This window comes from Xenopus laevis, chromosome 4L (assembly GCF_017654675.1).
Source record: "Xenopus laevis strain J_2021 chromosome 4L, Xenopus_laevis_v10.1, whole genome shotgun sequence".
In the NCBI taxonomy this organism is placed as follows: Eukaryota; Metazoa; Chordata; class Amphibia; order Anura; family Pipidae; genus Xenopus; species Xenopus laevis.
This window is the reverse complement of record NC_054377.1, coordinates 41,178,255-41,192,398: the sequence shown is the minus strand read 5'-3', so window position 1 is coordinate 41,192,398 and position 14,144 is coordinate 41,178,255. Positions and strand designations below refer to the sequence as shown.

Sequence of the window (14,144 nt, the reverse complement as noted above, 5' to 3'; positions counted from 1 at the left end):
ATTTTCCATGCAAGGCGCCATACTATACGGCTGCCAAGATACGCATCGTGGAATGCTGGGACTTCTAATTTATAAATCGCGGAAGAGCTGTAGGCACGCATGCGTGGAGAGGCGTGGGATGTTCGCGCTTGCGCCATTGGGATTTGAACACAACAATCTGTTCTGTGCCTGTTCTAGTTATGTCTGACTGTGACTCGGAAGAATATTCGTCCTCAGAGGATGAGGACTATGTACCATCAGGCAAGTTACAGACTATTACGTGTTATTTTAGAATTGCACGTCGGATTTTTGTTGGCGATCAACCTGGGGGAGCCTCGGGCTGCTGGATCGTTTCAGAACCCTCGTTGTGCTTTGTCAGAAAGCTGCAAATAATGCAGTGTCGTTGTTACACTAGAAAACATTATGGTTTATAATATTTAAGCCGTAGTGGCTGCCATATTGTCTGCACGTTTCCTATCACACACGCACGATTATTTTCTCTTCATGTGGGAGAGGTTACAAGAGCAGGCTTTAAAGGCATATACTGTTTCAAGAATTGTTGCCTCTCTCTCCACTAATAATCCCTTTTTTTTTTGTAACCACTATAACTTTGCAGCCTGGCTGTTGAAGCTGAGTTTTAGGACCATGGGAAAAGCAAACCGTTTTCTGAGTTTGGGTATAATAAAATGTTAAAAAAAATGTAAAGTAATGCACCTGGGATATAGACACATGCATTATATACCTGTTTAGCTTTGGTTAGGCATGTCATTGATGGAAAAGGACCTGGGGATAGTTGTGAATAATTCCCATGGCTCTAACAAGTGATGCCAGTCAGCTGTTGCAGTGCCTTATGGTTTTTAGTGCTCACAAGGCATATTTGTGAATTGGGAGAGGGCAAAGAAGATTATGAAAGTGGTAAAAGGTATGAAAGGGCTCAGTTCTGCAGAAAACTTGTGAGCAGAGCCCTCTGATCCAGTTTATATTCTGTAGCTCTTGTTTGTTAAATTATTATAAGATCCTGGTTTGTTATAATTAATGTGAAGTCTAGAGATTAATGAGCAGGTCGGAACAGATCCATTTGTGATGGAGGATGGAGAGTTTTGCCTTCCTGTGGATCAATTGGCATTTAGCAGGTTACATTTTTTTATAGGTAGTTCTTTATTTTATAAACATGAACAAAACAATACACATTATTACATTTGTGTTTCACATTGCATCTTATTCTTTACTCCTTACTTACAGGATGTTCTAGCAGCTAAAATATTTATTTGCAAGGGGGCACCTTCATTCCCGTATCATGTCCCTGATTGAGTTGCATAATACAATAATGCCCTTAATCTCAATCTTGCATGATTGGTAGGTACTAAGTGATCGACAGGGGCGTAACTACCGGGGGAGCAGGGGGTGCAAATGGGCCAGGGCCCGCAACCCCGCAGGGCCCCCCCGGAAGATCGTGCGCGCTGCAGCCGACTGGAGTCGGCTGCAGGTGCAGAGATACATCACGCAGACGAGGGTGGGGGCGGGCCCGTCTGCACGCCCCGCACCAGGGCCTGCCCCCACCAATTTACCTTACTGGTGATCGACTACCCCCAGTATACACACTGTTGGAGACAGTACCTACGGAAAGTCTGGGATGGTTGCTAGGGCTGACATTAACTGCGACCAGTAGGTATTAATTACAGGGCAGGCCCAGATCATGTGTATGAAATTGGCTGCTGGGGTTCTGCACCTGGGGCATATTAGCAGGTTTAATTTAGATTAAGAGTAATTCATAAAATACAAACAAGTGAAAAAATGAAGAGTTATTGCAATCTGTTTTAAGGTTTATTTCACACTGTGCACTTGTGGTGTGCTGGTATATTTGTTACCCACAGGAACCTTGGGTTGAATTATGTCTGCTTGGGGCATACTAGCAAAGTCCAAAAGTAAAGTGTTGACCACAGTTTCTTTACTTTCTTTGATTAGTAAGTGTGTTATTTTCTGGTAAAATCCCATTCTAAATGGCAAGTGGTTTTATTACATTTGTGAAGATGAAAATGTCAACTATGCTAGCACTGTTTTCCAAATATGCTTTTTTTTAATATCGTATTTCTGTTAAAGGAGGAGAATACAGTGAAGATGACATCAATGATCTGGTAAAAGAGAGTGGTGATGATGAAGATGAAGAGGGATCAAAAAAGTCTAGTGATGTTAAATCCAACAAAAAAAGGTCCAAAAACTACCCAGCAAGGTATTGTGCTCTCTGATCATAAACTGCTTTAATGAGTACTGTAAACATTTATTCAAGGGGAACTAATCTGTATTGTAAAATCAATAGCAAGACGTGTTCTGCAAAAAAAGTTTTTCTAACATGCATTACACCTGTTAGGTGCTCTAAACATGGGCTTGTATCTTAGAGTTTGTGTGTAGCACACTGCACAGGGACGCAGGAGTTAACAGACCCCTTTTTCTCTAAGGGGACTCTACCCATGGAACCACTCTGAAACACTGGACACAGATGAAACACTGGACTAAAATAAAACACTGCATTTTGTGTGTTATCTGCTTTTGACATATCAATGTGTTTATGCATGTACAGTCCCTACAGAGAAGAATAGAGTCTCCAATTATGAGCAATGTAACACACAAATAGGCCATTGCGTGGGATTGCAAGAAAAATAACCTGCTCTTATAAAATAATAATCGCATTTTATTTGTCACTTATGACCTCCCTCTTCATAGAACTGGGTTTGACCACAACTTATCTGCAGTAAATAAAAATATGTCCTAAACCAGTAGAGCTACAGTACAGTAAGAAAAGTCACATCAACTCGGCTTGCTGTATTTTTCCTGGCCAACCTCCGTCAACATATAAAAAAAAATACTGATGGGTATTCCCCTCTGCTACCTCCAGTCATTAGTATTTTTCTACATGTTGACTGGGAGGATGGCCAGGAAAAGAACATCTCAGTAAGTAATATATATACACACATACATACATACATACATACATACATACACACCCTGGTATATTGCTCCAATCAGCATAATCTTTTTAGTAAAATGAGCATTGGGGTCAGAGACCTCGTGGAGGCAAGGTGGTTGATGTATTAGCATTATTGGAGCTATGAGGTGTTATTAAACCATCCAGGGAGAGGTGCTAAAACCACAGCCTCTGTTCAAACTAGATTTTTCAGTTTTCACATAAATGGCTTCTTTGACCCCTCTTTAGAATCAATCCTCCTCCCTGTTCAGAATGTTAACTTGGCAGTCTTAAATTGTGTGTCCTTTTTCCTTTAGTTGTACAGTAGGTATACTGCTGAGGTCTGACTAGAGTAGCTGGTTTTTGTAACGGTTGTTTGGTTTCTCCCACATATAAGTCCGAGCATTCCTCGCTGCACTTCACTGCATACACAATATTACTCTACTTATGCTTTGGTATTGGGTCTTTTGGATGAACTAGTGCTTTCAGACACCCCAGAAATATATGGAAGGACCAAGTTCTTTTGTCTGTCCTGCTTTCCAACTTGTTTTGGAGTTTTTTTTTCTCCTTCTCCCAATTTTAAAAAAGGCCTAATCTGGATACCTGCACTGGATACATGAATCCCCCTTTGAGATGTTTCAACTCTTTTGCCGGAGCCTCTGTGCTGGTGGAGATCATATCTGCACTCTACTGTAGTGTTCTGATAACCCAATGGATGGTGGGATTAAAATAGCAGGTATTGGTCCATGTGGGTTGGTTTCCTGTAAAACTCTATTTACAGCTTTTCCTCTCTGACTCTTATCAAGCAGTACAGGAAATTCTGAATTGAGAAAGCCAGTTGGATGACTAGCGAAACGCCTTCAAGGAAAAAGAAAAATACAGCAAGTCCAGTTGATTTGACTTATTACTATAGATGCATACAATCATGTTTTCTATTAGGTATAGGTTGCCCTGGACAAATCTTGGATCCTAAAGGGGCCATATGCTCTTGTTCATTATTTGTGCAATGCATAAGTCTTGTATTGAGTGTAACATAGTAAGGTAGGTTGAAAAAAGAAACATGTCCATCAAGTTCAACCTTTCAACTATTTTAACCTGTCTAACTGCTAGTTGATCCAGAGTTAAACATGACCAGAAAACTGAAGCTAATCCATGTTTGCTTTATGGAGTTGCTTCAGTTTCCCTGTTTAGCTCGTCTTAAAGGAGAAGGAAAGGCTGAAACGAAGTAAGCTTTTTTTAGGTCTATATAAATACTCCAGTAAACCCTTTAAATTAATGCTGCTCCGAGTCCTCTGTCAAAAGAAACACAGCATTTCTTTCCTTCTATTGTGTATACATGGGCTTCTGTATCAGACTTCCTGATTTCAGCTTAAACCTCCAGGGCACGGGCTTGAGCATGCTCAGTTTGCTCTGCTCCTCTTCCCCTTCCTGCTGTAATCTGAGCCCAGAGCTATGAGTGAGCAGGGAGAGACTCAGGCAGGTAGTGATGTCACGCCAAGCTAATATGGCAGCTGCTATCCTAAACAAACTTCTAGAGATGTTTACTCAGGTATGGTAAAGCATTCTGCAAAATAAATATAGTGTTATAGCTTGCACTATTGTGGCTAATTTATTGGCTGTATAGGTCTCTGTAACTTTCCTTCTCCTTTAATCATTGAACTGATATTGCCCATGCTCCTTTAAAATGGGGGATCAGACCTAAAATGTATGGGGAAAAAAACACTGCACTAAGGGATGCACTACTTGTTAGTTTGAGGTTGAGTTAAATTCCAGGGGAAAATGTGGGGGCGATGCGCCCGGCAAAGAGCCTGGGGAGAACAATGTAGGCTCTTTCTGTATTTTAGATCACTATACATTAAGGGGCAGATTTATTAAAGGGGAGTTATTGTGAAAATTAAAAATTTAATATTCGCTTCATCATACTGAAATAAGTAACTGTCCAAATACGATCAATTAAAGGTTCTGTACTGTTTCTGAAATAATCAAGTTTATCTTCACTATTCCTCTCTCAGCATCTGTTACTCTTCATTATTTTATAGGCTCATTTTGCCTAGAAGATGTATTAGAGCTCTCTACGTGCAGAATTTGTTCAAAAGGCAGTGATTTTGTTTGTACTAGAATCAGTTATTTGAGTGAGCTCTGCATGAAGACTGAATGAAGAGAAACAGATGATGAGAGAGGGATAGTGAATATAAACTTAGAAATTTCTTACTTCAGGACGCTTCTATTTCATTTTCATGATAGTTCCCATTTAAGGGTTGAAGTGAAAATTAGAATTTTCTGAAAATCTTTTTGGTCAGGACTCTCTATTTGTGATTTATCCAAATTAGAGTTTTAATTCGAATTTTGTGATTCATCATACTCTGGCCCTTTAAGAACTCAAATTAGACTATTCGCCACCTAAAACCTGCAGAATTACTGTATAAATCAATGGGAGAGGTCCAGGGATCAATTTTGTGGTGATTGCAGTCTTCCTGACATTTTTCTGAGAAAAAACCTCAAATTAAGTTTTTTAAATTCAAATCGCATTTCGATTTGAGTTTTTGAGTTGTTTCAATTTGTCAGAGTAGAAAAAATTTGTTTTTTTCCGAGCTTTCCAAAATATGGGTTTAAAGAAATCTCATAACTTTATCATTTTATAAGCTTCTAGATTTAGCTGTGCTAAGATTCATGTTCAGTACTACTTCTATTATTGTAACATGTTTTGTTTACTTTCCAAGGAAGCGAAAGAAAGGAGTCCTAGTCCTTGGCTCACAGGAGGTTGGGGAAAACAGTGAGAGCCAGGACACTGCCACTGGTGAAAAAGAAGATGACATCTTTTCAGAAATAAAACAAAAAAAGTTGGAAGAGGCTAAAAAAAAAAGAGAAGAAGATCTTTGGTCGAGTTTCCTTTCTGATGTTGGACAGAAACCCAAGCAACAGCCTCTGCCATCAAGTTCTGTGAATAACCAGGTAATGTCAATGCTGTGCTCTTGGAAATCAGCTGTACTAAAAGTTTTATATATCCCCTTCATATTGTTCCTAGATTTATAAAGGGTTGAATTTCAAATTCATGGGATTTTTTTTTTAAAACTCCCATGAACTCAACTGAAATTTATTTTAAAAAAAAATCAAATTTTCAAAACTCAGATGAAGTAGGATCGACCCAAAAACTCGAATTGAATTCTATTTGAGTTTTAAAAACTCAATTTGCATTTTTCTCCGAAAAAAAACTCCAATGTTAGGAATGCTGCAAACAAATCCTAATGGATCCCAGGACGTCTCCCATTGACTAAAACAGCAATTTGGCAGGTTTTAGGTGGCGAATAGTCTAATTCGAGTTCTTAAAGTGCCAGAGTATGCTAAATCTCAAAAATCGAATTAGAAGTTTTTTCTAAAAAAAAAAAAAAAAAGTTATTAAAAATTGAATTTTAATAACTCCCTAGTCGAATTTGACCGTTTTGGCCATATAAAAACTTGAGTATTCGAAATTCTAATTTTCAATTCGATCCTTGATCAATTTGCCCAGCAGTCTTTAGAAGTTATCTCTACATTTGTGTATCATTATGAAATGTGCATTGTTGTCATAAATGTACTGGAAACCAGAGTAGGTGTTGTGTAGGTTAATACTAACATCTAACATTATTTTGGTAAAGCTGGCCATACACATACACATTGAAATCTTTGAGACTAAATTAATAACAAGGATGAGCTTTAAATGTGTGGTATAAAGTAAAATCATTTATCCTCCCTATTGTCATTGCTTATATAATAAGAAAAGTAAAATAATTCTGTAAAAAAAGTTGTTTATTTACAATTTGAAAACATTATCCAAGTTTGCATACAGCAATATTTACGAAGGGTCCCCAGTTTTGTTTGATCCCAGGTATCAGGCTGTGCACGTATCTGGGTTTACCTTTTAATAATTCCAGAATTATGCTTACACACACTATACTCACAATATAATACATTGCCTCAGAGATACAGTTGGTGTGCTCCTATAAAATTAACTTAATTAACATTTCAAAAAGGTGTCTGTAGTGAGATTAGGTATAGTGAGGTTGGGAATTATTGAAGGGCAACCCTCCTCCCCCTCCCAACCTTCTTTATTTGATTGAGGTAAGGATATGAAACTTTTCGATAAGTACAAATAAGCTCATTTAATATTATTAACAAGGTAATATTTACTAGTGGTAAAATTCATGTGGATTCATGCTTTTGAAACTGGATATTTTAATAAATATATTTTTTTTTTCTTTGAAGACACCAGTAGAAAAACCTGAGGTGCAAGTACAAAATAAGGAGACAGAAAAGCAAGAGGATTCAAAAATGACCATAACTAAAGTATATGATTTTGCAGGTGAAGAAGTAAGGTAAGAGCAAAACTCTTTAGAATGGCTTTACTAATGCATTAAATACTGCATTGGTGCTGTTGTCCATAGAATCTCCAAGCACAGGAGAAGATGTGTGCTTGGTGCATTTGCCAGAGTTCGTCGCTGACTGACTAGGCCACTCCAATGGATCCCAGACTAGCTTAATTAATACAGGTATGGGAACGGTTATCCAAAATGCTTGGGACCTGGGATTTTCCAGATACCGGATCTTTCTGTAATTTTGATCTTCAAACCTTAAGTGTTCTAGAAAAGCATTAAAACATTAAGCAAGCCCAATAAGGTGGTTTTCCTCCTGTTTTATTATTACAGAGTAAAAGGAAATCATTTTAAAAAATTTGTATTATTTCATTATAATGTCTATGGTAGACGGCCATTCCGTAACTCAGGTCTTTCTGAATAACTTGTTTCCCATACCTGTATTAGTACATTATAGGATCTATTATCTGTTTTTTTTGGACAAGGGGTTTTCTATCATTTTGGATCACCATGCATATATTTAAAAACAAAGCAAACTCAATAGGATTGTTTTGCCACCAAAATGGATTTATGCAGTTCAGTTACCATTAAAGGAAAACTATACCCCCCCCCCCAAACAATGTAGGTCTCTATTAAAAGATACTGAGTAAAACAGCTCATGTGTAAAACCCTGCTTCATGTAAATGAACCATTATCATAATAATATACTTTTTTAGTAGTATGTGCCATTGGGTAATCATAAATAGAAAATTGCCATTTTAAAAAATAAGAGCCGCCCCCTGAGATCGTAAGATTCACTATGCACACATACAAACCACATGTAAGGTCACATGAGCCAATTAACAGTTCTGCCTTTTGCTTCCTCACTTCTTACTGTTACTGTTATAGTATTTCTGGTCAGCTGATCTCTGAGGCAGCACAGATAGTCATGAAATGGTGGTTCAAGGCAAGAGATGTAAAAGGGCAATATTTACTTAAATATATATTCGTTTGGTAAGATTCTTTAATATGTCATTCAATTTGATATAAACTATCTGTTGCTTAAGTATTCATTTTGGGGGTATAGTTTTCCTTTAAGTACAAGATACTGTTTTATTATTAGAGAGAAAGTGTTTTTTTTTATTCTTTTATTTAAAGGGGTGGTTCTCCTTTAAGGTAACTTTTATTATGTTATAGAATGGCCAATTCTAGAAGCTTTTCAATTGGTCTTCATTATCTTTTTTTGTTTTATAGCTATTTGCCTTTTTGTTCTCACTCTTTGCTGCTTTCAAATGGGCGTTTCTGGCCCCTACTAAAAAACAAATGCTCTGTTATGCTACATTATTTCTACTTTTTATTCCTCATCTTTCTATTCAAGCCTCTCCTATTTATATTCCAGCCTCTTATTCACATCAGTGCATGGTTGCTATGGTAATTTGGTCCCTAGCTACCAGAATGCTTAAAATGCAAACTGAAGAGCTGCTGAATGAAAAGCTAAATAACTCAAAAATCTTAAATAATAAAAAATTAAAACCAATTACAAATTGTCTTACAATGTCACTCTCTACATCATACGGAAAGTTATCTCAAAAGTAAACAAACCCTTTAAAGAATTATTATATGCTTAAAGGGGCAGTGTATCCCAAACATCTGTTCAATGAATAGGACTTGTGCTGAACATACTTTTTGTCTATTCTGTTACTTAGGACATATCTAGGGTTTATGATATTTCTTACTCCACGTGTGCCTGCACACGGATTTGAGTGCGAAAATGCAAAATCTTCAGTTTTTACACTGAGTGTTCCTGCATCTGGAATCAATGCGTTGGCCAGGCGCAGTCGAGTGGTTTATTTTGCTACAGAAATGGGAGACATTGCATTTTACCTAATGCCAGCGTTGGGCCTATCCGCTGCCGCATGGCATTAACTTAACCACCCCTTTAAGTTAACTTTTAGTATATTATAGAATGGCCAGTTTTAAGCAACATTTCAAATGGTCTTCATAATTTATTTTTATAGTTTTTAATTATTTGCCTTCTTCTGACTCTTTCCAGCTTTCAAATGGGGTCACTGAGTCATCTAAAAAAAACAAATGCTCTGTAAGGTTTCAAATGTATTGTTATTGCTTTTTATTACTCCTTTCTATTCAGGCCTCCCCTATTCATATTCCAGTCTCTCATTCAAATCTGTGCATGGTTGCTAGGGTAATTTGGACCCTAGCAAACAGATTGCTATAACTGGAAAGCTGCTGAATAAAAGCTAAATAACTCAAAAACCACAAATAAGTAAGCTGCTGAATAAAAGCTAAATAATTCAAAAACCACAAATAATTAAAAATAAAAACCAAATTGCAAATTGTATCAGAATATCACTCGTTACATCACACTAAGGGGCACATTAACTTGGCTCGAGTGAAGGATTAAATGAAAAAACTTCGAATTTCAAAGTTTGTTTTTTTTGCCTACTTCGACCCTCGATATTCGACCAATAGTAAATGTGCCCCTAAAAGTTTACTCCATGGTGAACAACCCCTTCAAGTCCTTATCACATTCACGAAACAATGGAAGATTTTATATTGCCTGTATGTTTTTGAATCGTTGAAGGAAATCGGAGTGCTCAGAGGGAACAAAAAAAACTCCTTGCACCTGGGTGGAATCAAACCTATCCCCCCCCAAAAAATAAATATAAATAAATTTACATTCTTTAAGTAAAAGTCCATTGATAATGTCATCTTATCTAAGCCAATGGGAACTTTCCATAAGCTTGAAAGCTTTCAAACCACATTACTCTTATTACATAGCCCCAAAAGTGACAACTGCAGTTGTCTAACATTGACGTTGCATCTTTCTCAAAACTGAGGATATCTGGTAGATTTTTTAATAATAGAGTTTTCAAAGAATGAATCGTTTTTTCAGATGTAAAATTTATGACAAGGACATATACTGGCATCTATCGAAAAGTTACCTGTAGGTCATGTTGATGTTTTTTGCTGAGAGATTTATCTATTCTAAGATATTGTTACGGTAGTTGATGTTTCTAAAGCTGACTGTTTTGCCAACTTGACTGTCTTGCTAACGGGCAGCCCCCTCATACAGGAACATGGGGGATCAGACACGTAATGTAAAATAATTGTGCAAATACTTTATGGCAAAGTTATAAGTAGCTTTCAAAGGCAATATTATGATAGATGTAAAAAAAAAAGTTTAATTTCTGATGTCAGTATCTCTTTAAAGTGGTTATAAGAAGGCTCACCTTCTTTTAATATGTTGTAGAATGGGCCATTCTGAGCATTTTTTTCCAGTTGCTTTTATCTCCTGCTATTTACCAGCTTTCAAATGGAAGAACGCAGAAATCCGAAATGTTGCACATTGGGGCATTTTGTAGGGCAGAATAGTGGTACAACTGCAAGAACTGCTGCTTTGCTGTAGGTTCAGTTTCAGCTGGGGCCATTCGTATCCGCACCCCAGATTTTTTCCCATGGTTCCAATTATTTATGCAGACTGGACACAGGAAAACTTGCCTTTCCAGTGCATTGATCTTCTGTGTTTCCTTGTTGCAAAGTATATGCAAGTGTATGTTCTCCTGTGCTTGCGTTGGTTTCCTCAAATACTCCAGAATATGACAACACTATATAATTAAAGAAAATCACTTCCTACTGACATGAATGGGAAGCTACATGTATTTGGCTAACCCTGAATCTGTTCTAGAGTGCCTTTTTTTTTTTTTTATAACTCTTTATTTATTTGAAGTTTTAACAAAGCATTGCATATCATCACATTGCAGACTCATTTACTCACATCAGATTAGGAATGGATATGAGCCTAGCATCGTGGACTAGGGCAGTAAACAAAAATTAAGAAAGGAACACAAAAAAAATAAAAATAAAAAAAAAAATATAATCAAACCGTAAACCATTTGAGCCCGGGGGAATCAGGGGAGAGGACCATCTGCTTACACAAAAGGAGGAGGGTATATAGACTCAAGGGCAACAGTATCCCTGAGGGAATGGGCAGCTACAGGCGGGATGGAAGTTAGGCAGAAATGGTATGAATCAAGTCCCAGTGTGTCCATACTTTATCAAAGAGCGTCAACTGGGATCTATGTAGGGCAGCCAGGTATTCCATCCGCCGCACATCCTGGATGGCTGTTTTGAGTTCGTTGGCCGAAGGAGCTCTCTGAGACTTCCAGTTTCGAGCTAAAAGACGTTTGGCTGCGGTTAATATAAGGTTGGCCAGTTTCTGAACAGGGTTCTTTAATCTGGGAAATGGTTTCCCTAAAAGGAATGTTTGCGGGTCTAAGTGTAAGGAACGGCCCAGCAGAGGCTCAAGCAATGCTAAAACTCCCCTCCAATACTCCACCAAAAGAGGACATGTCCAGAATATGTGATACAATGTCCCTTCCTCACCACAGTGTCGCCAACATTCCACCGAGGCAGTGGGATATATAGAGTGTAATCTGGCAGGTGTCATATACCAGTGCGTGAGGATTTTATAATTCACCTCTTTATGTGTCACACAGGCCGAGGCCTTCCGGAGGTTTTCCCAAATAGTAGACCAGGTATGTAAGGAGAGCTCTACTCCTAAGGTCTGTTCCCATAACCGCATATATCTATGTTTCACAAAAGAGAGTTCAGTGTCAGTCGTGAGGATGCCATAAATATCCGAAATTAAACCCCTTCTGTGGGATCTAGTGGCCATAATAACGTCCAGCGGGGACTGGTTAGGAGGTAATTGGGGACCAAACATCTTCAAGACATAGTGCCGGATCTGCAGGTATTGATAAAAAATTGCATTGGGTAAGTCACCATGTTTAGCTCGCAACTCTTGGAAGGTGAGAAGTTTACGAGTCAAGGAGTTATAGAAATCCTTCACCTGTGTCAGGTCATTCCCCAACCAGGGTTGGGCAAAAGAGGCAGAGAGGCCCGGGACAAAGTCCGGATTACCAAAGATCGGGGTCAGTCTGTGAGGGCCTTTGACAATATTGCTAGAGTGCCTTTTTGTATTTCCCATTGAGCATCAACTGGTGGGAAACTCTTCCCATGCCCCATACTTCTTGGACCACATTATAACAATAATGCTTGTAGCGAGTAAAACTAAATTAGTTCATTATGAGTAAACAGAAATCTGCTTGTGCTCTTGATATGTCTGCAAAAAGCAATGTGAGCAGGTTACATTGAACACTGAATTTATATGTTCGCTCTACTTTATTAACTCAAACTTTCAAAGATGTATTGTGACCACTAGGGGGTGCAGTAATGCCAGGAATAAACTGTACAATATTACACCATATGTAAAGTTTATTTTTTCTCAGTCATACTGAAATTACCAAATTACCCTAGCAACCATGCATTAATTTGAATATGAATAGGAGAGGGTCCGAATGGAACAATGAGCAATAAAAAGTAGCAATAGCAATATTTGTTGCCATGCAGAGAATTTGTTTTTAGGTTGGGTCAGTGACCCCCGTTTGAAAGCTGGAAAGAGTTGGAAGAAAAGGCAAGTAATTAAAAAAAAAACTAGAATTGGCTATGCTATAGGATGTCAAAGTTAAGTTAAAGGCAAACCACTACTTTAAGTTTAAAATTGTGCTGTAGGGCACTCCTAGTACTATTACAGATACACAAAGCCAAATTTCATTCATGTGTTTCCACAAAACTATAGAATGAAAATATTTAGTTATATAAAATTGGATATTTGTTGCCAGTGTTGCTTATTTGTAGGTGCTAGATGTACAGATACAAGGTAAAAAGTTAGAAGTAATGTTCTGGCTATTATGTTAGACATCCATTCACTCTAGCTTTTATAGATAACCTTTTTGGCTAACTGACTATACTGAAAACATGTTTTATTTTGTAAAGCCTGACTATTTACCCCGTTTCATTTTTACACTGTACAGTTCCCTTAATATTTTTCTTTCGTGTGGGTGCATGTGTGTGATGAGGGTGTTCTCGGAACACCAAAAAAATGGAAATGTTGGAACTTTTTGTAATTTCTACAAGCAAACAGGAGAACTCTTCATTTCTAAATCAGTATAACTATACAGATTGTTGTTTCTGGCTGATTGGGACCCTCTTGTGTGAAAAAGCTTTGGCTTGCAAGGCAGTGATGTCTGTTTCTTTCATGTGTAGCAGAGACCTTTGGGAAATCCTTTACTGTCTTACCAATGATGTGCAAAAGGCAAATCAATAAACATTAATTTGAAAGCCTGTTCTGTGCATAGATTCCAGCTGTGGTATCTGCTAGTTACTACTAACACGCTTCAGGGACCCCATAACTGCTGAATAATTTATTCTCTGCTCATGATCAAACAATGGCTACTTCAGTGAATGAATTTGACATTGAGAATTTTGTATATGTCAGTATGTAGAGGCTCCTGAATCTATACAAATAGCGTTGTTACAATCCTTATCTTGCCCTGCCTTAGGGTAACAAATGCCACACAATGTTCCCTCTCCACCTGCATATAAATAGAGCGGATGTCTGCACCAAATCCAACATAGTGTCTGTGAATGCAGACTTAAGGTGGCCATACACGGGCTGATAAAAGCTGCCGACAAACCAAGTCGGCAGCTTATTGGCCCGTATATGGGGGTCCCCGACTGGCTTCCCCGATCGAGATCTGGCTCGATCGGATTAGAATAAAAATCCCGTCGGATCGCGGCCGCATCTGTTCGTTGATGCGGTCCCGCGATCTGACTTCCCGTTCGTTAGGATCCGATCGTTGGGCCCTAGGGCCCACGATCGGATCAGCCCGATATTGCCCACCTCAAGGTGGACAAATCAGAGAGAGATCCGCTCAATTGGCGACATTGCCAAACGAGCGGATCTCTCCGTGTACGGCCACCTATAAACGTGAGAGGGAACCCAGTGTAGAGCT

General features: G+C 38.3%; 1 protein-coding gene across 4 annotated transcripts in view; it reads left to right on the top strand.

The window, feature by feature from the left end:
• Positions 1-78: 78 nt before the first annotated feature.
• Positions 79-14,144, top strand: part of cfdp1.L (craniofacial development protein 1 L homeolog) — a 29,653-nt gene continuing 15,587 nt past the window's right edge. For 2 of the 4 annotated variants that reach the window (XM_018257821.2, XM_018257819.2), the window contains exons 1-4: positions 79-240; positions 2,080-2,209; positions 5,662-5,893; positions 7,184-7,293. In XM_018257821.2, the coding sequence (XP_018113310.1) occupies positions 180-240; positions 2,080-2,209; positions 5,662-5,893; positions 7,184-7,293 (533 nt within the window). In that variant the 5' untranslated portion in view covers positions 79-179. The remainder of the gene's footprint in view (positions 241-2,079; positions 2,210-5,661; positions 5,894-7,183; positions 7,294-14,144) is intronic. The other 2 variants (XM_018257818.2, XM_018257817.2) reach the window with 2 other exon arrangements.